The sequence below is a fragment of the Artibeus jamaicensis genome, unplaced genomic scaffold, assembly GCF_021234435.1.
Source record: "Artibeus jamaicensis isolate MK-2021 breed Jamaican fruit bat unplaced genomic scaffold, CSHL_Jam_final contig_851, whole genome shotgun sequence".
NCBI lineage: Eukaryota > Metazoa > Chordata > Mammalia > Chiroptera > Phyllostomidae > Artibeus > Artibeus jamaicensis.
In genome coordinates, this window is record NW_026521986.1 from 8,551,213 (window position 1) to 8,576,433 (window position 25,221).

Genomic DNA, 25,221 nt, shown 5'->3' on the forward strand with positions numbered 1-25,221 from the left:
AGAAACCTTATTTAGCCCTAGTGAGGTTCAACAAGAGTGAAATTTAATAGTATTTGGAAATATGATCAGCTAGTATATTATTTAGGAATGTGGACAGCTAGTATAATAAACAAAATTCAGCTTGTAAATAACACCTGGAGTAATAAAATAACATTTGATTAGAAGATTTTCTGTGACTCAGGAAAAGGAGTTAAATATGATTATGGACTGGTAGTGGAGTGTAATGGTTAGGAGGATGGACCTCAAGAGTGAGAACTCCTGGGTTTGAAATCTGGAACCACCATTCTACTATTTCTTGATAATAGAATAGCTAAGCTTTTCAGGCTTTTGTTTTCTCATACGCAAAAAATTGGGTCAGTACCCTTCCTTATAGGGTTGTAGAGAAGATTAATTGTGATAACTTATGTGTAGCAACAGAGCCTGGTACAGTAGATGCTCAATAAATTTGCTGTTGTTTCAGTACAATGAAAGTAAAGACTTTCTAGGAGTCCTATTTCAAAATATATCTTGAAGGTTATTTATAATCCAAATTTATAAATGGACTGAAAAGCTCAAGATGCTTTACAAATGTCAAGTGGTATTATTATATTCATGAAATAAGTATCAAAGGATGGTGTCAAATGGATATTCTCATCATACCTTGTTTCTTTGTGCGTGTTTGACAAACAGTTGTCTTCCCTATTTAAAATATTTAGAAAGATTCTATAGCCTTCCTTTATTTTGTCAGTAATATTTAAATACTATGCATTTCATTATGCATGTGAAAAATTTCAGGATTTTTAAAAAAGATATTATTTATTTATCTTTAGAGGGGAAGGGAAGGAGAGAGGGAGAGAAACATCAATGTACGGCTGCCTCTCGTGTGTCCCCTGCTGGGGACTGGCCTGCAGCCCAGGCATGTATGTACCCTGACTGGGAAACGAACCTCGATCTTTTGGTTCGCAGGCCCGCACTCAATCCACTGAGCTACACCAGCCATACCTGAAGATTTTTTTATTTTTGAAGGTATTTTGGATAGTAGCCATCTATTATTGCTTATGCTGTTTTCAATGGTTTTTCAAGGTGCTTCTTTTTTTCCAATCTGGAGTCATGAGCAGCAGGAAACTAAGACGAGTGGGTTTATCACAGGAACTATGTGACCGTCTGAACAGACATCAGATTGTTACCTGTCGGGTAAGTTCTATTTAATTTTTTTAAATGAGAAACTAAGTACAAATTCATTTTAAGTACATGTATAACTTAATAACTCTTAAATAAACCTGAAATATGAAAACTTAGGTTCATAGAAAAAAGGGTAAATAATAGTGCTTCTCCATAGACTAATTTTAAAATATTTATTTATTTTTAGAGAGAGGGGAAAGGAGGGGGGAGAAAGAAAGGGAGAGAAACATCTATGTATGAGAGAAACATTGATTGGTTGCCTTCTGCACACCCTAAACTGGGGATCCAGCCCACCACCCAGGAGTGTGCCCTCCTGGGAATTGAACCAGTGACCTTTTGGTCTGTAGGTCGGTGCTTAGTCTGTTGAGCCACACCAGCCAGGACTCCATAGATAAATTTTAAATGATAAGTCACTTGGGTTAAACTTCCAAATATGATTTAATTTGCCCAAGTTCAGTGTTTTTGCATTTTGTGGGGACGGATGCTCATGGCATAAGGTGAAGTACACCTGTGCCATCTGTTTGGGATTCTCGAGAAGTTGTGTGTACGTAAGAGAAATTTTGTAATTATATGAGAACTATGACTTGAATGAGGAGATGGTATTCAATGGATAATTCCTCTGGAAAGCAAGAGAAATTAATAGTTGGGATTATTTTCCTATTGATGGAGTGAGAGAAATGTGTAGAGAGATGTTGCATTTTTAAGCACAATAGGGAAGAAAATTTCTCAGATTAAATGAGATTTAAGGTTTTAGATTAGGATTTAATCCTTAGACAAACTTTCAGAACATGCTGCAATTTTTAAAAAATCACCTTGTGTGTTAAAGGTATCTTTGGTTTCTTGGTTAATATATTTAATAATGTCATGTGCATATTCTGAAACATTCTTAAAAGTATGAAATTCAACATTTCATTCCATAGAAAGTTTTATTCTCTGTCAGTTATCCAGTGCTGCCCCTGAACATCATGTAATTAAGGGGGAAGCACATTTCCACCGGACACTTCCTGGGCCTGATTTGGGTCCAGAGCGTGTCAGGTCCAGGTGTAGTGCTCAGAGACACGTGGGCTGGATGCTGCTGTTCTGTGATGTTGCTTGTGTGCACTCTGGTACATGCCAGCTCAGTTGGGTAATTATAAGATAAAGCTATCATCATCTTTTAGTTTAAGGCATACTTTGAGGGGAAAGGCCCATAAGAAACACATAACTCTTTGATCTGCAATAAATTTCACTTTTGTCTATACGTGAACAATATCAGTTGAAATTTTCCTTTTAATCTCAATATCTTTGTTACACATATATTTAAATATTCTCCTTATGATTCTTTAGGACTTTTTATGTCTTTCCCCACTGGAGCTTATGAAGATCACTGGCCTCAGTTATCGAGGCGTCCATGAACTTCTGCGTGTGGTCAGCAGGGCCTGTGCCCCACAGATGCAAACGGTATGTGTATAATTGATATCTGCCATTCTTTACGATCAATATGTATGGTGTATTTCTAGTTAGGTAACAAGAGAGCATGGGCAGGAATTCACTTTAGTCTTCACTTACATCGCCACTTGAGCTGCAGTCCAATAACTCGCCTTTCTCTTTTGTTTTATATTCACTCATGTAGCATTCTTTAGATTTGAGTCCTGCCTTAACATTGGCTTAGCCTTAGTTCATTGTTTCAGGGAAGACTTTTTTGTCTGTTTGTTTATTCAGTCATTTATTCTTGCAACCAATATTTATTGAGTGCCACCCATGAGCCAGGTACTTTGGCAGGTACTGTAGTGAACAAGATTGGTAACATTCCTGCCCTCCTGTAGCTTATACTAATGGGAGAAGTGAGGCATTAAACAAATATTTATGTAAATATTTAGTTAATTGCATTAGTGGCAAGTCCTCTTAGGGAAAAGTTCAAGGAGTTTTGAAACTTAATAACAGGGGGCATTACTCACTTTAGGGAAGGACTCCCCTAAGGAAGCGACACTTAGGCTAAAACCTGAAGGATGAATAGGGAGAGATAAGCAAAGGAGCTGGGGAGGGAGGTGAGCATGGAGGGGGGCTCACAGGCGGTGGGGGGCTGGCAAATGTGAAGGCTCTGTGAAGAGAGGCACAATGGCGTTTGCATGGTCATAAAGTCAGGCTGGTGTGAGTGGAACGTTGCAGTGAGGAAGGAGATGGAAGTCAGAAAAGTAAGCAGGAGTCAGATTTTTAGGGCCTGCAGAAAATGTTAGAGTTTGGACTTTATTTTTGGGGTAATGAGAAGCCATGAAAGGCTGTAATCGAACATGTGTTTTTAGAAACTCAGTCTTGAACATAGACATGTAGTTCAAAAGGAACAAGGAAATATTTTTGAAGGATAGTTGACATGGACATTGGCTTTCAGCGCCTCAGAACAGCCTGGCCACCCTCTCAATGGGAGAGCGTGCTGACCCTTGCCTAGACAGGCTTTTATTGGGTTTAATTTGCACAGGAATACAGGTACAGCTCATTAACCATTGTCAGGCAGTAAGGATCAAGCAGTAGATAGCATACAAAGAACTTCAAGGGCTTCTTATGAGTCAGGGTCTATCAGCTAAAAAGCTACAAAACTTTGAGAAAACAAACTCATTTTCTGCTAGGGCCTTTATCATTTAACTGAGAGCATTCTTAGCAAAGCGGGCTTCACAGAATTTTACAAATCCTTTCTCAGGCCCGATCACCTGGGGAGCCCGCCATTCCCAGCACAGGGCTGCACTGCCCTCTGTCATTGTTTCAGGCTTAAGTCAGGCAGAGGAGGCAGATACCCAAGGAATTTTTGGAGACTTCTCACAGACTTAGGGGAGTCAGACTTTGTCAAAGCCGAGGGGCGAGGGTCCATCACCCCCTTTCTGCTGAAGCCCCCCGAGTCCTTCCTTGAGGGCCTCCTGAGTGACCATGTCTGGCTTAGGTTGCCCCCCCTCTGAGAGGTCTTACCTGTCACTGACTAACTGACCAAGCACCGGGGGCCAGAGATGGATGAAGCAGAAGCAACGGTCCTGCCAGGGAGATAAGCTTTGTCCCTTTAGTGGCTTATGGTCTGAAGGTGGCTCCCTCAGCCTTAGCCATGGGATTTTACAGCTCCTGAAACAAGGCAGGGCAGTTCCCAACAGATAGTTAGATAGCTATTAATATATTCCAGACAGAAAGTGATTGTGACATGGATTATTAGTGTGGTATTAATGCAGGTATAATGTCAATTAATATGAGAGACATTTAGGAGGTAGAATAAATAGGATTTGGTGATTGTGGGTGGTAGCAAATACAGGAAAATGTCAGAGATGAGTCCTTGATTTTTGCTTTGAGAAATTGGGTGGTACCATTTCCTGTGATAAGGGATACTGGAGGAGGATCAGGTTCCAGGAAGGGAACGTGGTATCGAGTCAGTACTTGTTGAAGTTAAGGTGCTTGTGAAACATTGAGTGGGAATGTGATATAGACAGTTGAATACAGGGTGGGGAAAAAGTACATTCACAGTTGTTTGTATGTAAAGTAATGTAATAATTAATAAATAACACAAGAATAAACTGTGTTTTGTGTATTCACAACTGTAGACGTATCTTTGCCCCACCCTAGTGGGTCTGTATGGACATGGAGCTTGGAGGATAGGTCTGCACGAGAAGTACACATTTGGGAATTGTCAGTGTGAGTGTGGTAGTCGAAGCCATGGGAGTGATGAGCAGTTGCTTAGAAAATGAGAGGATAAGTATACCTAAGACCAAGTTCTGAGTGCAGCCAACATTTAAAGATGAGCCTAGACAATGATGAACATGAGAGGAAGCAACCATCAAAGTAGAAGCAAACCTGGTGGGATATCATATCACAATATTACTCTTTGTCTCATTTGTGCACATATGGGGTGGGGGGCCCCCAAAAAGCCCAGCATTATCTTCTGGGTGGGCCCTATGTAGTGCGGGCTTCTCCTGCTAGGTGAGTGTTCTAGGAACCCACCTGTATCAGTGGACCAGCAGGAGTTGTTATGAGAGACTGTGTTCGGCTTCAGTGAATTTTTTAAAAGACTTTTTCAGCCCCTTTGCTCATTTTATGATGGGTGATTTATGAGCACACCTGCCCACACTGTGCTGAGTGTTCAGCAGTTTTTGACCAAAAACATGGCACGACCCCTGTGCCCCACCCTCTCTATTCACCTGATCTCACCCTGAGCGAAAGGCATCAAAATCAGAAAGTTCAAAAACTGTTCTGGGCAGTGGAAAAATGTCTTGATAGTACATTGCATCTAATGGAGAGAATTTTGAAGGTGACTGAAGTTTAAACATGCAAGAATAAATATATAATCTTTTGTAAGTTAATTTTGTTTTTGGGGGTCCCCCTTCATACTATTACTTCTGGAGTTTTGTTTTTTTAGTTCATTTCATTCTTTTTTTAGAGTCACCAAATCGATTATTCTAGTAATTACATTTATAATTACCATAGTGCCAATGAAGCAGTTTAGTGCTGACAGATTGGGTGGCCTTTACAGGCTTGATAAGGTGTCCCCTTGTCCACCTATGTTGCCTGATGATGGGTTGTGGACAATATTCACATATTTCTAAATCAAACCATACTTCTTTGACAGTAGCTTTTCAAATTATTTGATGTGCCTGAATATAGCCTTAAAAAAATCTGGGGTAACCCATGGTTTAACTGAAATAAGAACTCAATGGGTAAGGTTAGAGAAGAGTGGGTACATTTATGGCTCATAAATATTAATATGCTGGTGTTCCTACATCCTCTCAGAGGCAGAAGAGCCTTGGATTTGAGACATAGATTTATTAAATTGTAAACTTTAAGTGGGAAGAAACTAAGTCTGTTCAGTTTACCGTTTTATTCCCAGAGCCAATCATAGTATATGGCAGACAATAGGCACTCTTAATTTATTGAATGAATGAGTTTTTATGGTTTCATTCATAAAATTTCATTTATAAAAATGAATTTTTAATGGGAGAGATCGCAAGAGACAAGTGTTCTTATATATTACCAGGGAACATATAATCACATTAATCAACTGCAAAGATCTTTTTTCAAATAAGAGCTTTCCCAGGTTGCAAGGATTCGATACGGATGTTTGTCAGCCTGTCACCCTACCTTTGAGCCGTTCTTCACAAACCAGCCTCAGTCTGAAGTGATGACCTGATCATGTCACTCTTTGTTACTCTTGGCATAAACTCCAGACTTGAACAGGGAAGGCTCTTGATGGTCTGGCCCCTGCTTACCTCTGTAGCCGCGTCGCTTGCCACACCACGGCCACACTCCACTTTGAACAGTTCAAAAAAAGAAAATAAAAAAAAAAAAAAAAAAAAAATAAAACAACCAAAAAGGAAACAAAAAAAAAGACACAAAAAGCAAAAGGTGAAAACGGGGCCAAAGAAAAGAAAAAAAGGAAAAAAAAAAAGGAACAAAAAAAAAAACAGGAAAAAAATAAATGAACTCTGTTTTTTTGTAGTTTTTGTTAGTTTCCATTTCCTTCCTTTGTTGCTTCTTGACCTTTGTCTGTACCTTCTCTGTCTTTGGCAGGAACATGCATATTTCCTTTGCTTGTCTAACAGCTATTTCAGATTTTAGCTCTTCCGCGGAGTCTTCCTGGATCACAAAGTCAAGGTCAGATATACGGTCTTTATGTTTCCACTCTCCCTGTTGCAGTATCTCTTATTCCTTGCCTAGCGATTGCCCAGTTTCCAGTCCTAATGGTTGACTGTAAGTACTGTGAGGGCAGGGGCTCCATCTGTTGAATCATATCCCCGTAATCTAGCTCAGTCCCTGGCAGAGAGTAAATATTTGTTGAAAAAAAGTTGGAATTGGTGTTCTGGCTGCTAAAATTTGAGGTTTAGAGTTGGTTTATGTTTTTGAATAGATTTGGTGTTGAAAAGAATGAAGTCTTTTTCTTGTGCAGGCCTACGAGATAAAGGCACACAGGGCTGCTGCCGTCTCGCCTGCGTTCCTACCCACAGCCCTCTCTGCACTGGATGAAGCCCTGCACGGCGGTGTGGCTTGCGGGTCCCTCACAGAGGTAATGGGGACACTCTCCAAACCTTTCTTCCATCACGTTACTTTCAGGATGAGGGGGGAAAGTTTAGTTATAAAAACATTGTTTCATGGATATTCATCTGAACTAAATTACAAGTACCGCAGGGCGTGCTTCTCTACTCTGTGTCTAATATAGTTGCTCTGCAAAAAAAATGTTAAAAACAGTCCTTGTTGACTGACTGGTCTGCTTTGGTTGCTGTTCAAATTAATGTAGAAAATGATGAGTCTTATGAAATAATATTAAACAATTTGGGAGAATTAAAAAAGGATCATTACTTAGTGTTTCAGGGAGGAAATTTTGAGATTTTATTGATATTTGGGAAAATGACAGTATTAAACTGAAATGAGCTATTTTTTACTTCCGTTATGGATAGAGTTTGGTTCCAGGAAACGATAGATATTTGTTATAAATTGTTGCATAACAAATTCTCTCAACACTAAATGGCTTATAACAAAAAAACCCCACTGATTTTATTTCTTTAGGAATGGCTTAGCTTGGTGATACTGGCGAGGAATGCAGTATCTGGAGGCGTGGTGGGGCTGGCGGTTATTTCCAAGGGGGTCGCTCCTGTGACGGGCAGGTTGTGCTGGCTGCGGGCGGGAGGTCGCAGTTCCTTCCCCAGCGGGCTCCCCACAGGCCGCCCGAGTCCTCTCATGTCACGATGGCTGACTTGCACTCGGATGCGTGACCCGAAAGAGGGGAAGATGGAAGTGGCGATACCTTTGATGACTTAACTGTGGGAGTTACATATCACTACTTCTGCCAAGTTGTCTTCGCCAGTAGTGAGTCACCAAGTCCAGCCCATGTTCAAGGAAAGGGCAGTTAGGCTCTGCCCTTGGGAAGAAGAGTCAAGAAAAAATTTGAGGACATTGAAAAACCACCACTGTTCTTTTCCTTGAAAACGGCATTGGTGGGCTTACTGGTCCTGATGTGGTGGATCGATAGACTATCTTTACCAACACACTCCTGAGGGGCTTCCGCCTGAGAGTGCCAGCGGTGTAGATGTTTTAAGCCAACCTCCCGACAACAGCAGACTCTTGCACTGATAGTGAAAAATTTAACTAAGCCCTTGTTTTAGATACTAAACCTTCTGTTATTTCCTTCCTTCTGAGAAAGGTTTAAAAATGTGTGTGTACTATGCCCAGTATTTGCCAGCTGTGCCCAGTATTAGATAGTTGGTAAACAAATGAATAAAGTACTGTATTTTTCAGACTATAAGAACCCCGCCCCCGAATTTGGAAGGAATAATGGTTGTTAATGCTGCTGTTGAGTTCTATTTACATTTACATTGGTGAAATATTATGTTACTTATGTTATTAAATATTTTACCACAGTTTTTACTTCAAAAATTTTTTCCCTATTTTCCTCCTCTAAAACCTAGGCGCATCTTATGGTCCCAAAAATATGGTAATCTAAAAAAACAAACAAAAAACCTGCTACTGCAGAGTACTGCCACCAGATGGTGCCAGAATGCTAGTTCATGTACTCTTTTTGTCTTTTAGTTGGACCTTTGCTCAAATAAGTTTTTAGTAGTGACCCACAGTTACAAACTTATTTAATAAACAAACAAAAAAATTGAATGTAAGGCAGAGTAGTCAATAACTACTACTTATTTTTTAAGTTTTAGAATAATTTTCAATACCTTTTCACTTAGTTTTTAGCAATTCTTTCTGAATCCAAGCAGTAGTTACAAGCCATTTAAGTGTTTTGTCATGATCTGCTTGGCCGAATTGGAATATAAATCTCTGTTTATTAGGGCAGATTCTCTACTTTCTGTTTCAGCTACAGGTAGCCTCTTCAGTCTTCTTAGGATTTTTCAGCTGATTACAGGGAATATTCTATTTACTTTTTATTAAAAAACAAAATCGTAGTGTTTATTTTATGTGTACAGAATTAGGTATATCCTGTGTTTGTACGTTGTAGACTCCTGTGAGCCCATGACCCAATGTAAGGGCCAGAACAGGACCCGAATCACTGACACTAGCTGTGGACTCCTCCAGGGTCCTATCTTTGGCCTTCTATTGGGAGGTAATGTCCACCCTGAATTTCTACCATTTCTCTCCTTTTCCCCCTGTCGTTTCTTATGCTTATAGTTTTCCTTTTCCACTATATACATAAGAGACAAGGCATTTTATTTAGCTTTGCTTATTTTTAGCTCTGTTAAATCAGGTATCTGTGGTTAAACCATATCATAGTTTGTCTATCTGCTTCTTCCACTCAGTATTGTTTTCTAAGATTTATCCATGTTGTTGCAGTTAACAAGAGTAAAATTCATTGCTGTATTATATTCCATTTTGAAAATGGGCTACAATTCGTTTATCCCTTCTCTTGTGAATGATATGTGGGTTGCTTCCAGTTTGCTGCTGGTGTAAACAAGTTCTGTGGAAGTGTTGTATGTGTCTCCCGGATCATACGGACGGGTATTTCTTTAAGGCAGGGATTGGCAACGTACTTACTGCCCAGTGGTCAAATCTGGCTCACTGCCTGTTTTCACAAATAAAGTTTTACTGTAACACAGCTATGCTCATTTATTTACATTTTGTCTGTGGCTACAAGGCAGAGTCCAGTCAGCTGTGACACAGACCTCATGGTCTACAAAGCCTAAAATACTACTTTCTGGCCTGCCTAGGGCATCCACTTTGGAGTGATTTGCTGGTTATAGGTTACGTGCATGTGTAACTTTGCAGAATCAGGGCAAATTGTTTTCCAGAGTGGTTGTTCCCGTTTACATTCCTATGAGCAATGTGCACGAAATCCTCTTGCTCCATATTTTCTTGCCTTGGTATTATCAGACTTCTTAATTTCTGCCCATTTTTGTGATGTTAGTTTTCATTTTCCTGATTACTAATGAGCTTAAATATCTTTTCATAAATCGTTTGGCTATCTAGAAAATGATTTTATTAAGGTTCAATTTAAACACTATGAAATTCAACCATTGTAATTATATAATTTAGTAAATTTATGTTAAATCATCACCCAACCCGGTTTTAGAACATTTCCATCATCCTAACATGTTCCCTGGTGCCCACTTGTAGTTAGTCTCTGCGCCCACCCTTATCCCTGGGCACCCACACTGATCAGCTTTCTGTCTTAATAAATCTGCCTTTTCTAAACATTTCATACAAATCGAATCATGTAATCGCAGCTGTTGTGTTTGGTTTCTTCGCACAGCACGCTGCACTTGAGGCTCATCGCCGCCGCTGCACGCGCAGGCAGCGTTCTCCTTGTGAGTGCTGAGTAGTGTTCTGTGTGCGGCTGTGGCGCCTTTTGTGTGCCCACGCCTCAGTCGGCGGACACCCGGGCTGTTCCCGTTTTTGTCTGTCGGGGGTGGTGCTGCTGTGAACATCCACAGACACATCTGTGTGAAGATAGGCTTTGTTTCTCTTGAGTAGATCCCTAGGAATAGAATGGCAAGATCACAAGATGATTATGTGTTTAATATTTAAGGAGGTGCCAGACTGCTCCCTAAACTGGCTGTAACTCTACATTCTCACCAGCAGTGCACGGTGGTTTGTTTCTCCACACCTTCCCCAGGACTTAGCATCATCTTTATTTTTTAGTCCTCACCTGAGGATGTATTTATTGATTTTCTTTTTTTAGAGAGAGGGAGAGAAACATCGATGAGGTGCCTCTAGAACACTCCCCAACTGGGAGTCAAACCCACATCCTTTTGGTGTATGGGACGATGCTCCAACCAGCTGAGCTGCCCAGCCAGGGTTTTGGTGTAACCGTTTTGATTTCAGCTATTCCAGGGGCTGCGTAGCTGTATTTCACTGAGGTTTTAATTTGCATTTTCCTAATGACTAACGGTATTGAACATCTGTTCATGTACTTATTGGCCATTTGTATATTTTGTGTACTGAAGTATCTATTCAAATCTTTTGCCTATTTTTAATTGGTTGTTTTGTTGTTTTTGAGTTGTAAAAGCTTTATATATATATTCTGGATATATAAAGTTCTTTCTCAGCTATATGACTTATAATTATTTTCTTTCAATCTGGGGCTTGTCTCTTCATTTTTTTAATGGTAGCTTTTGAACTTTAAAATTTTGGTGGCGTTCAATCTATCAGGTCAGGCAGTTAAAATAGTGCCTTATATTGTCGAGTTAGGTTTACTTATAGTTCTATTATTTTTTAAAAATTTTACTTATTTTTAGAGAGAGCGGAAGGGAGGGAGAAAGAGAAGAAGGAAAACGTAGGGAGGAAGAGAGTCAGCTGCCTCTCACAAGCCAGGCATGTGCCCTGACTGGGAATTGAACCAGCAACGCTTTGGTTCACAGGCTGGCACTCACTCCACTGAGCCACACCAGCTGGGCTCTTTTGTAGCACTTCTATAGGCTTTTTTTTACTATTAATACTTCAGTTCCTGCTGCCTCTCTAACACTTTACCTTTTCATCTTGGAATAATCTAAACTTCAGGAACTTTTAATATTATTGCTTTTCCAGAGTACTTATTTACAGTGTTACTTTCATTTGTATGCCATTTGTTTCTTCAAATTATCAAAATATTCAATATTACATTTAAGGAATATGATTTTTCACAAAAAAATATAACTAGGAAGAAGGAGAGGGAGAAATATTAGTGCTTCTCCCTCTCCTGCGGCTCCCTCCTTTTGCAGGCCCGTGCTCAATCCACTGAGCTACACCAGCCAGGGCTTACTTAATTGATTTTTTAATCAATGAATACCAGTGATTCTTTTACTTTAGAAGTTTTTCTTATATGTTTTTAAAGTTGTATATCTCTGATGTCTATATATCTACATATTTATATATTATTTTTTTAATATGTTGCCATTTAACAAATCATTTCAAAGCTTAGTGCCTAAAAACAACAGTGAATATTTATCTCACAGTTCTATGAGTCAGGAACTCAGGAGCGGCTTAGCTGGGTGTTTCTGGTTATGACACCGGCTGAAGCGCAGTTACCTGGTGACTTGACCGGAGCCAGAGGTGGTGCTTTGAGATGGCTGACTGACGTGGCTGGTCCTGACTGGCAGCAGTTACTGGCCACAGGGACCTCACCACACGTCTGCCTGAGTATCTTCATGACACAGCAGCTGGCGTTCCCTAGAGTAAGTGATGTAAGAGAACAAAGTAGAAATGGCGTGTCTTTTATGGCTTAGCCTTGAAGTTAGGTGCCATCACTTACTTCTGTTGTGTTCTGTTACACAGACATACCTGATGCAGGGTGGGGGGCATGGATACCAAAGTGAAGATCGCGGGGTCCTGCTTAGAGGCTGGCTATCACTATAAATGTGTGTGTTTTATACGTGTATGTAAGCATGCATGTATGTGCATGTGTGTGTATGGTTTTTAAAAAACTTTAATTTATTGCCTCTCTATTCCTTGAGACTTTTTGGAAGGTAGGATTTTTAAAATGTCCTTCGAAAGATGTTCTGCTATAATCCCTGGAACCTGTGAATATGATTAGCTATCGTTCCCACGATTATGGTATGTTCTATGGCACAATCAACTGTAAGGTAGGGAGATTATCCCAGTCTAAGCTCATGAGCCCTTAAAAGCAGTGAGCTTTCTCTCGCTAAAGACGAAGAGAATGCCAGAAAGATTCAAAACATGAGGATTCAGAACATGGAAGGGGCCATGTGAGAAGGAATGGAGGGGCCTCTGGGGGCAATGAGCAGCCTTTGGATGACCGCCAGAAGGAAATAGGGAGCTCAGCCCCACAGCTTCGGGGAAATGGACCTTCCCAGCAGCCTGAGTGAGGCCGGACGCTGATGCTCCCCCACCCCCAGCCTCCAGATAGGAAGTAGCTCAGCGGACACTCCAAGTCCAGCATGACCGCTGACCTGCAGAATCATGAGATAAAAACGGGTGCTGTTTTAAGTTGTTCAGATTATGGTAGTTTGTTACATAGCAATAGAGAACTAATACAGATATCACTGGAGTTGGCTAATTAATTGCATTGCACCATCTTTGTTTCTTTCTGGTTAAGAGGTTAAACCTAGAACCCAGACATCAGGTAGAATTTAGCTCTGGTGGCGGTGAGGAATAAGGCAACCAGCTGAGTAAACTTGGACTAAGAGATGACTGAGGGCAGAAGAATAAATCTGGAAACACTCTGTTGTCATTTGTATAGCTGCTCTTTCCTGACTCCACTTCAAAGCTCCCTAATTTATTTATCATCAGTTTTGATTTATATGAACTTCACTGAATCTGTGACTGGTCAGTTCCAGCACCAAGATTAAAAGTGGAGCTAGAGAAGCACTGCTTGTGCCCAAAGCCCAAGTGGCAGAGGGGAAATCAAAGAGAGACCAGCTCTGCCGAGTCACTGATGGAAGCGAACAGCAGGGCGCTGTCCCCTCCCCGAGAAGATCCCATTCCTCACTCGTGGGGTGTAGAAGCAGATGATTTGGCATCTGTTCTAACTGAATATTGGTAGCAAAGATATGTTTGAAGCTTAAACTTTAAAAATTTGCATTATATGAAGATCGAACCACATGCTGGTAGCCCTGCCATATGAGAACAATATAGATCAGATCAGTGTTTCTCAATCCTTTTTTCATTATCGCCTCCTAAAGGGCTTCACAGACTTTTTTTCCTTAATCACCCCACCATGAGCTTTGAATACCACACATAGACTGTATATAAGTTTATGTACAGTATATATATCTGTGCTTTCTACATAAAAACAGTAAAACTATCCCACTCCCCAATCAACCACATTTTATTCTTGTGGTTAGTATCACCCCTGCTGGGGACGTATGACAAAGATGCTAATGTGGTTAGTTAAAATTATGATTCTATTTGAAGGGATCATCAAAAAAGGTATTTTCATATTGTAATCCAGAGATTACAGGACTAGAGAACTGGCCCAAATTCAAGTTAACAAAAAGAGATTTAATATTGGCATGTCTTAGTTTAAGAGTATCCCTAGAAGAGAAAACCTGGGAAGCACGGTCAAACCTTTGTGACATTTAAGAGTGATGATTATACCCAGGTCCTTGCTCTAAGTATTATTGAGTTGGCTAAACAGTTTTTTAATTTTTTTCTTTAAGATGGCTCTAGTAGGGCTTAGTTGTCTTTAACTTTTATTTGAAACAATTTTGTTAGATTGTATTCTGACAGCTGTCATATCAACGTGCATTTAAAAAAATCAAACTTGCCCTGCTGGTGTAGCTCAGTGGATTGAGCACGGGCCTGTGAACCAGAGGATCGCGGTTCCATTCCCAGTCAGGGCACATGCCTGGGTTGCCGGCAGGTTCCCTGCAGGCCAGTTCCCTGCAGGGGATGCACTAGAGGCAACCATACATTGATGTTTCTCTCCCTCTCTCCTTCCCCTCTAAAGATAAATAAATTAAAATTAAAAAAAAAACAACAGCTACTTTAAAAAAAATCAAACTTGGTGAATTTTTGTATAGCCATTTTAATATTGAGGATGGAAGAAAATAAGCAACATTTCTGGCATATTACACTATTATTTCAAGAATGGTAAAGATGCAATTGAAATACAAAAAGTTAAAAAAGATGTGTGCAGTGTATAGAGAAGGTGCTGTGACTGACCAAATGTGTCAAAAGGGGTTTGTGAACTTTTTTCTTGCTGTACATGGTTGGGTAGACCAGTTGAAGTTGATAGCAATCAAATTGAGACATTGAGAAGACTCAGTGTTATACCACACACAAGATAGCCGACATGCTCAAACTAGCCAAATCAATGAAGTTATTGGTGAAAATGAAAAAGATGTCTTTTATGGAAAAAACTAAATGGACACTTTGGCTAACCCAATAAGAAACAATATAGCACATTCTACACTGTATTTCTATGCTTTGTTCATGTTCATGATTGCAGGAGGCCTGCGGTCCTCCTTGAGTGAGGCAGTTCTGCTTTGGAAGTGACTATCCTGTCCCAAATAGGTAGAGGCAAGATAACAGACCCTATCTTGGCATCCTAACCTTCCCTCAGAACAGCTGCATGTTGCAGTTCCGTTTCTTTCCATGGACAGACTTTGCCGTGGCCCATGGGCTCACAGGGTGGTAAACTCAAATGCTTGCACAGGCCAGGTGTGTAATAGAAGTGTGTAAACAGTGAGGTGTAGGACATACTGTTTCACTAGTTAATTTTGGTTGCCGACACTGCTTACAACAGCAGCAAAATGCGTTTTTCTTGCTCACAGGTCTGTAGGCCGGTCAAGGGGGTCTCGTCTCCTTCCGGGGGCAACAACTCCACGTGCAGCGGCAGCAGTCGGGCAACTAGGGAGTTTTCCCGCTGGTGCTCCTCGACTGGAGTCTGCCCCCCAGTGTTTTGACAGGCAGGGTAATTGGGTCCTGATGCACTTTAGCATATGTGGTTGACTGGACTATAGTTCCGACTTTTTATTCACCAACTGATTTAACATCTTTCTTTCTCCATAAAGGTTCTGTAGAGTCTTTCATATGTTATATGTTGCTTGATTGTTAAATGAACGATTATATCCCTTGATACTGTTTAATTTTTTTATTTTAACTGTGAAACTTGGGACATTTGTCATTTCCATGTCCTCCTGCTTTTTTTTTAGTTGTTCCCCTTCTTTTTATTTCCCTCCCTTTGTATTTACTTCAGAAACAGTAGTGGTCAATATGACAGGGACTGGTGCAGTGAATCCAAGATACAGAATTTTCTACATGTTAATGTAAAGTAATTTAAGATCAAGGCAAAGTGCTCTCTGGCTTTTCTGAGATTGTTGGCTTTTGGGGGGTTCATTTATTTTAGGATTTAGAAAGTTACTTGCTTTTCAAATGAATTCTGTAGGTCTGAAGACCTAATTATTCTTCTACACAATTGTGGAGCAAATGGAGACAAATAGAGGCTGGGCAGGGGCTGGAGGTTTGGGGGTTGTCATTAAAGAAGAAAGACACGAAGTTTCCACACACTTTTTTCTCAGATGAGAACCAGGCAGTCCATAAATCGTCTTCTGCAAAGTATTGGGTGGGAAGGTTGCCCCATCGTGTCCTTCCCACCTTGAGTGTGGGGAGAATTAACCTGGTAGATATTAGGTCCTAACCGGTCAGGGTTTCTCATTCATCGCAACCATTTAGTCTCATTTAAGATGAAAATGACTAGGCTTCATTTTTACTTTAGCACAAGTAGACTTTCTTTTCGTAGGAGTAATTCTCTTTCCTCTTTAAACCAATTATTAAACCAATTATTAATACCCTGCATTGGCTTCCCTGTCGACATTCGAGTGATCTGCACTGGTTATTTTCTTTCAGTTCTTTTGCGTTTTTCAGGCAGGGTTGAAACTCGGGTTCTAACTCTCTGAAGCCAATCATTTTACTGGTATCTTCTGTGTGTAAATGTTGTATTCATTCTGTGTTTCCAAGACACAAATAACTTTGAATATTCTGGTTTGGCATATTCTCTCTTTCTAACCACGTTGGAGCTGAACCTGGGAACTGAACACAACTTGAAATTTTGTGGTTTGGCTGCTAGAATTCAGAGCTAAACTATCTGAAGCTAAAAATTATTAATGTTGAAATGTTTTAACCTACTATGTAAACCTGAAAAAATAATACAATTTAACTTTTATCTAGATGTCAGATGTATGATGAGTGCTTAAAAATGATACCAATGTTGTTAATTTTATAAAAAGCTGAATGGTAAAGTGTAGAGTTTTAAAAATGTGACTTTTGAAAGTCATATTTTATTGATTATGCTATTACAGTTGACCCATTTTTCTCTCTTCTTTAACCCTCTCTGCCCGTATACCCATTCCCTCCAGCATTTCCCACCCCCCCTTAGTTCATGTCCATTGGTTGTACATAGAAGTTCTTTGACTTCTCCATTTCCTATGCTATTCTTAACTTCCCCTGTCTATTTTGTGCCTACCAATATGCTTATTCATTGATTCCTTGTACCTTTTCCCCCATTCCCTTCCTGCCCACTCCCCACTAATAACCCTCCATGTGATCTCCATTTCTGTGGTTCTGTTCCTCTTCTAGTTGTTTGCTTAGTTCGTTTTTATTGCTACACCAGCCAGGGCTGATCTTCTTTTTCTTAAATAAATCCCTTTAACTAAATTTCATATAATAAAGGCTTTGTGATGATGAACTCCTTTAATTTTCCCTTGTCCGGGAAGCACTTTATCTGCCCTTCCATTCTAAAAGATAGTTATGCTGGATAGAGTAATCTTGGACGTAGGTCCTTGCTTTTTATGACTTTGAATAATTCTTTCCAGAAACTTCTTGCCTGCAAGGTTTAAGAAATCAGCTGATAGTCTTATGGGAACTCCTTTGTAGGTGACTCTCTCCTTTTCTCTTTCTGCTTTTAAAATACTCTCCTTACCTTTATTCTTGAGTAATGCAATTAAGATGTGTCCTGGTGTGTTCCTCCTGGGATCTGACTTCTTTGGGATACTCTGAGCTTCCTGGACTTCCTTGAAGTCTGTTTCCTTCGCCAGATTGAAGAAGTTCTCCTTCGTTACTTGTTCAAATAAGTTTTTAAATTCTTGCTCTTCCTTTTCTTGTTCTGGTACCCCTGTGCTTCAGATGTTGGAACATATAAAGTTGTCCCAGGGGTTCCTCAGCCTCTCCTAATTTTTTTGGAATTCCTGTTTCTTCATTCTGTTCTGGTTGAATGTTTATTTCTTCCTTCTGCTCAAATTATTTATTTGAGTCCCAGTTTCCTTCCCTTCACTATTGGTTCCCTGTGTATTTTTTTATTTCACTTTGTATAGACTTCACTTCTTCCTTCATCTTGCATCTGAAATCAACCATTTCTCTGAGCATCCTGATTACTAATGTTTTGAACTCTGCATCTTACAGGTTGGCTGTCTCTTTGTCAGTTAGTTCTTTTTCTGAAATTCTGATGTGTTCTTTTATTTGGGCAGTTTTTCTTTGAGTGTACCTGTTATATTGTAAGGTGTGGAGCCTTAGGTATTTGCCAGGGCAGGGCAACCCATATGGCTGCATCGTGGTGCTGTATTTGGGGGATGGGTGAGAGAGGGAACAATGCCATTTGCTTAGCTTTCACCCCTCCTTCAGTCACTTCCCCTGCTACCCACAAGCAAATTGCATCCTTCCAGGTTCTGCTCTGCTGCTGATTCCTGAGTGTGTGGGCTTGTGTACATTCTGGGACCTCATGGGCCCCTTCAATGGACTCTCCTGTGAGGCTGGGAGTTTCTCTCACCACCACAGTCCCTACAGGTTTTTACAACCAGAGATTTTTGAAGATTTCTTTTCCCATGCTGGAACCCTGGGTGGCATGATCTGTCTCACTCCCCAGTTGTTCCTTCTGGTTTATCCGCACACGAATGTGGGACCACCCAGTCCACCAGCCACCATCTTGCCACACATCCTTTCCCCCCTGGCTTCCCCTCTCCGTCCCTCCTACCAGTCAGGATGAATGTTTCTTCTTTTAACTCCTTGGTTGTCAGACTTTCGATTTTTCTGGCAGTTCTGGTTGTTTTTGTTTTTAAATTGGTGGTTGTCCTTCTTGTGGTTGTGTGAGGAAATGAAGTGTGTCTGCTCCATCTTGAAAAGCCAACCTCTTTACATAAGGCGTAGAGTTTTTATAGTGCTCTGGTGAGGTGGGGAGTGACCTTGAAGTTCAGTTGAATTACAGGAGCTTCTTTGGTTATCTCACAGCAAATATTGTAAAAACATTGTTGAATTTAAAGATGGTGAAGCATATTTTTAAAATGCAAAGACAGTATTTGTCAAATTTGCTGATCTTTATGACAAGTGGCTCTGCAACAGGCTTTGCAGCAGTTTAAAACCAACCAACCCAGCAGCCAACCAGAAAGGAAAGATGGCATTTTAACAATGAGTGAGAGTAACTGCCTTTTTAAGATGGAGATTCAGATACAGAGAGTTTTTATCTCACTGCTTGGAAATGTTTCTTTGATAATGTGATTTTTGTTGTAAGAGATACATGTGTCTAATGACAACTTTGGTATCTGCACCCTGTGAAAAACATGTAAGAATATTTTCTATACTGTTGAAAACCTTCCAAGTAATTTCAGTTAATTGTTAAATCAATTGTTAAGAATATAAAAATGCAATATCTTTTGGTTACTTTGCAAGAACAACTGACAGGAGGGAAGATAGAAATTTATTAGATAAAATTCAACAAAAACGAACTGATGGGAGTTACTGAAAAATGAAAACAGTGATCTAGTAAGTACAAAAATGATGCATTACTTTAGTTTCAGTCCTCACATTTTGCAGTTCTCCCTTGCTCTACTATACAGCCATTGCAATTAAGTGCTGAAATAAGCAGAATTTAGGACCTGATATTTCCATCACCTAATTATAAAATACTTAAGTCAGTATTTAAAAAATAATGTAATTTCATTTATTTAAAAAATTACCATTGCTCCACTATCAGTATTAATAATCTTTATGAGAGTGGAAAGACCTGTACAGCTGTTGGTGGCAAAATGGCATCTGGTATTAATTAGACTGGTGGAGTCAGATCAGACCTGGGTTTAGCAACCTCAGTACTTGAGTTCCGGCTAAGAAAGAATTCGGAGCCAAGACTCAGCTTATAAGAGAAAGTTTATTTAGAAAGTCACAGAGGTAGAACAACTGAGTTGTAGAAGAAAAGGGCTCAGGAAACAAGTTACAGAGGCAATGAAGGGCGCTTAGAGCTTCGGAAAAGAGAGAGGCAGGGAACACATGTCTAGGGAAGCGGGTGGGGAAAGGCAGGGGCGTGCTCCACAGAGAGTCTCACTGGGTTCTTCGTCTTGAGGGCTTTCATTTGCTCCCCAAAGGTGGGGTTTCTCGGGAGGTCCCCAGGAGGATCTCAGTGGAATATTCATCAGTTTTCCAGGCGGGCCCCTCAGGGTCATGGTTTCCACTGATTGGTTGGTGCTAGGTGAGGGGGTCATTAGTGCATCTGGTCCTGATGTCAGCCAGGCAGTCACTTGTCTGGTTTTGCTGCTTTTCTGTGCCTGGAGCTGAAACACAACAGGCCTAGATGTCATCCCAAGGTGTAACGCTTAAGGGAGTGGTTGTGCCAGGGCCCACGTGGCAGTCACAGGAGGCCACCCTTCGGTCCCCTGTTCCTCCTCCAAGGGTGTCTACTGCATGACTAGTGACAGGCCAGGGGAAGAAAGGTCAGGGGAGGGTCCCAGCTGCACGATCAGCGATACGGAAGGTCAGGAGAGGAGTTAAACCTCAGTGCCAGGGATATGAAATGTTGGGGTTGAAACGGCATGACCAGCGATGTGCTTTGGGAGGAAGGTCACCCTGGGAGCAAGGTCCTTGTTCTTCCGGTTGCTTAGCACTTAGGGCTTTCCACCTGGTGACCGTCCGTACCTGTCTGTCTCCCTTGCTCTGCTGGTGTCTAACTGCCTACCATACAACTAAGATGTGCAACTGTTTTTAAATGCTTGTAACCTTTCATTCTTTTTAATCCCTATTCTATGTATGTTTTATATTGCAATACTATATAGAATGTATAGTAAAACGTATGCATATAATAAATGTGCATATATTGGAGGACCATACTAAACTTTTGTTCATTTGGTTTGTCAGAGTATATAATCAAAGTTTGGAGACCTGTTTTCACTGGTCACTCATGATCTGGCAAACTGTTACTGGTAGTAGCAACTATTTATCCTTAAAGTCTAAATCACTGTTTTAGAGATTATAAATCAGCACGTAGTTTTAAACTCATGAGCTTTTGTTTTTTAATGTGGAGCCTTGATAAATGAAGTTTAGCTTTAGGGTCAATTCCAAAACAGTGGTTGTCAGAAGTGTGGAGCATGCCCTGACTGTCGTGGCTTAGCTGGCTGGGTGTTGTCCCACAGAGTGAAAGGTTGCTGGTTTGATTTCCGGTCAGAGCGTGTGCCAGGGATACAGGTTTGGTCCATGATAGGGGTGCATGCAAGACAACCAATTGATGTTTCTCACTCACATCGATGTTTCTCTCCCTCACCATCTCCCTCCATTCCCTTCTCTCTAAAAATAAATAAATAAATAAACAAACAAGTAAATAAATAAATGAAATCTTTATTAATAGGCCAGGCATTGAAAGACAAATACCATATGATCTCACCTTTAACAGGAAGCTAAACAACAAAACAGACAAGCAAACAGAATAAAAACAAAGACACTGAAATAGAGAACAAGTGGGCAGTGACCAGAGGGGAGAGGGAAGGGAATTTCAGGGGAAAAAGGGGAGGGATTTTGAGGAACAAGTATGAAAGACACAGGGATGAGGACTGGGGCGGGGGGGATGGGAGGGAGGTGGGGGGCACGGGGAAGGGGGGCTGTGATGGGAGAAATAGATAAAAAACTGTACTTGAAAAAATAACTAAATTTAAAAAAAGTAAAAAAAAAGTGTAGAGCAGCACCAGCATTGCCTAGGAACTTAGTAGAAATGTATATTTCCAGGCCACACCTCACACCTATTGAACCAGAGATACTGCTTAACGAGGTGGCTAGGTAATTCTAATGCTCGTTTAAGTTTGAGAACTGCAGGCCTAACTGATTGAGACCGATGGGTCATCCCTTCTTCCTATTTCATGATTTGTCTGAGCCAGTTTCTTCCTATCTGTGCTGTGTCTCAGTCTTAGCCTGATTTTTTGCATCTCTGCCTGAGATTTTCTTCTCTCCTTTCTTCCTCTTTTTCCTCTCCCTGTTGTGAAACATTGTTTATTCGTGTTATTTTCACAAGAGGGGTAGTGTTTTGGTTCTTATCTTTTGGATGCCAGCCAACATGACATGTTTAAAGGGAACATTTGTAACATTTTAAAAGTAGTATTTGTAAACTACTTTAAGTGGACTGGAATAAGCATGTGATTAATATTCCGTTTTTCCACCTATACCCTCTTTTTTTAAAAATTTTTACATGTAGGCAGCCAAAGGAAGGCAAAGGAAATTGCATATGACCTTCTGCCCTGAAAAGCTGAGGCATGCCAAATTTTAGTCCAAGTTCCACCTATACCCTCTTGATTTTAAATTTTATAATCTTGAAATACCTCTCTACCAACTAATTTCAAAACAAACATTTTAAAGTATGAGTCATTTAGATTCAACAATTGTTGAATTTTGTTATATTTGTTTTATCTTTCTATATATATACATATACCCACATACACACACCTTTTTTGCTGAACTATTTGGTAGTAAATTGTATACATTAGTACCTTTACCCCTAAATACTGTACGCCTAAGAGTAAAGGTCAAAGTAGCTTTTAAGGGTACTGGTACTAAATTGTTCTAAAAGGCCAATTCTTAGCATATGTTAAACCAATTATTAGAGTCTCTTAAATATATTTTTTAAAGATTTATTTATTTATTTATTTTGGGAGGGAAAGTGAGGGAGAAAGAGACAAGAGAAACATCAATGTGTGGTTGCATCTTGTGCACCCCTACTAGGGACCAGGCCTGCAACCCAGGCATGTGCCCTGACTGGGAATTGAACTGGTGACCCTTTGTTGGTTTGTAGGCCAGCACTCAGTCCACTGAGCCACATCAGCCAGGGCAACCTCTTAAATATTTTCAAGATCCTTTCATAAATGCGTTACTGAGGAACAGAAAAGTCGTGAGTATATAAATGAATCCTCCAACCTTTCTTAACCAAAAATTATCACCTGAACTATAGAACACACAGGATGATTTGAGTGACTGTTTTCTTATTTTTCCCAAGGATAGCCCATAACTAGTACCTATCTGCATGAGTAGGAGAAAAGTGAATTCATTATATACAATGAGATCTAGGAATCCAGTTTAGTTGGACTGTGTGTGTGGCAAGTTTTTAAAGGATTTTGCTTTGACTAGCTTGTAATGCTTGTACAAATAACTTGTTATTTTTTATTTTAGATTACAGGTCCACCAGGTTGTGGAAAAACTCAGTTTTGTATAATGATGAGTGTCTTGGCCACCTTGCCCACCAGCATGGGGGGATTAGACGGAGCCGTTGTGTACATCGACACAGAATCAGCGTTTAGTGCTGAAAGGTAGGAGGTGTTACTATTTTCCATTATAACAGTTTAGTGTTGTAACATAGATAGTATGTAACATTTTCAAACAGGTTAACATTTACTCTTTTTTGAGGACACAGAATGCTATTGTTTTAAAGGAATTTTCCTTTTAAAATTGACAGAGGAAGCAGTTTCTTTTTATCTTGTCTGTTTATTGGTTTAAGTGGGGTTCCTGGATACAATGTGTTTTGGAGGAAGTCAGGAAGAAAGTTCAGGTAAGAGAGAGAAATGTAAGTGGAAAATGGGAAAGAGGGAAAACTAATAAAGAGAGGAAGTAAGCTACTTTGTAACTAATTTCTAGTTGGATATAAAATGTTAATAGAAACATTATAAATTTCTGAACATTTTATTGATTGAGAAGTATTTCACTTTAATCTTTGAAATAGTATGGTATTCATTGTAAGAAACACACTGATAGTAAGTGTATCTTTGCTTGGAAAGAAAAGATTTCTTTAGTTTGAAAAGGACCTTTAACATTGTATAAGAGAGGCATTTTGGCATTTGTGTATTTCCGTATACCTGAAAATAAGTTTGGTCCTCATCCTTCTCTGCTCTGATTGATATTCATAAGCAGGAGTGCTTGTGTGTTTAGACTCTGACTCTATCCTGTTCTCTTAGTCAGGTTATGGTATAGGTATAGGCCTTTGAGTCTTTCTCTCACTATGTCATTATGAATCAGATCTCTCCCTTATTTCTCTCAATGAATACTACTTAAAGCGTATTCCCTGACCAGACAAGTTCCACATCGATTATTCTCTGTAGAGTTTATTTGCTTCGTTCTACATCTCTTGGCTATCCATTCTTGCTAAGTATATGCTACTGGTTTGTCAGCAATTTGAGTTTGTGGTATGTGTTTGTATCTTCAAAGCCAAATCCAGTGACTGACACATAAAAACCTCAGAGTGTTGATAAATGAATGGATGGGTGTTACTGTCAGATAGTGAAATTCTGATATCACTTTTTCTTTTTTAATTACATTTGACACTCAGTATTATTTTATATTAGTTTCAGATACACAACACTGTGATTAGACAGTCATATACTTTACAAAGTGATCCCCTTGTACTTCAGGTACCCCTCTGGCATGATACATAATTATTACATTATTATTGACTGTATTTCATTTGCTGTTCTTTACATCCTTATAACTATTTAATAACTACCAATTTGTATTCTTAATCCCTTCACTTTTTTTACCCAGCCCCTGACCCCTCTCCTCGTCGGCAGCCGTCAGTCTGTTCTGTGATGAGTCTGTTTCTGTTCCATTTATTTTGTTCTTTCAGTTCCACATACAAGTGAAGTCTTTATTTGTTGCTCTCTGACTTATTTTACTCAGCACACTACTTCCTAGGTCCTTCCATGCTGTCACAAATGGTAAGATTTCATTTTTTATACTTGAGTATTATTCCATTGTACATACGGACCACAACTTTTTTATCCACTTGTCTGTTGATGGGCACTTGGGTTGGTTCCAAATCTTGGTAATTGTAAACAGTGCTGCCCTGAGCATGGGAATGCATGGGTCTTTTGAATTAGTGTTTTGGGTTTCTTCAGATGTATACCCAGAAGTGGAATTTCTGGGTCATAAGGCAGTTCTCTTTAAAAATTTTTTGAGAAACCCACTGTTTTCTACAGTGGCTGCACCAATTTACAACCCCACCAACAGTGCACTAGGGTTCCCTTTTCTCCACATCCTCACCAGCACTTGTTTGTTTGTGATGGCCATTCTGACAGGTGTGAGGTGATATCTCACTGTGGTTTTAATTTGCATTTCTCTGATGATTAGTGACATTGAGCATCACATACGTCTATTGGCCACCTGTATGTCCTCTTTGGAGAGAATGTTACTGCCAGTGGAAGTGGGGTCCTTGTGGTGTTGCGAGGAAAGCATTCCAGGAGAACCACATATGGGGGGGCTGCAGCATGGCAAGATTTACTCAGGTGGAAATAGAAGTTTGCCCCTGTGTCCCATCTCTGTTTGTCGTGTCGTGGAAAAAGTCCAACTGTATCTTCAGCAAGGCCAAAACGAAGCCCGGTGTCCATAGTTTCTGTTCCTTTTTTCTGGCATTAGGAGTATCAGTCCCTGTCCACGTAGCTTAGCACTATTCCT

At 40.1% G+C, this 25,221-nt stretch overlaps 1 protein-coding gene across 7 annotated transcripts in view; it reads left to right on the top strand.

Annotated features, from left to right (window-relative positions):
• RAD51B (RAD51 paralog B) overlaps positions 1-25,221 on the top strand; it is a 512,857-nt gene that overhangs the window by 2,638 nt on the left and 484,998 nt on the right. For all 7 annotated transcript variants that reach the window (XM_053673262.1, XM_037125885.2, XM_037125882.2 and 4 more), the window contains exons 2-5: positions 1,063-1,173; positions 2,488-2,601; positions 7,052-7,168; positions 22,951-23,087. In XM_053673262.1, the coding sequence (XP_053529237.1) occupies positions 1,090-1,173; positions 2,488-2,601; positions 7,052-7,168; positions 22,951-23,087 (452 nt within the window). In that variant the 5' untranslated portion in view covers positions 1,063-1,089. The remainder of the gene's footprint in view (positions 1-1,062; positions 1,174-2,487; positions 2,602-7,051; positions 7,169-22,950; positions 23,088-25,221) is intronic.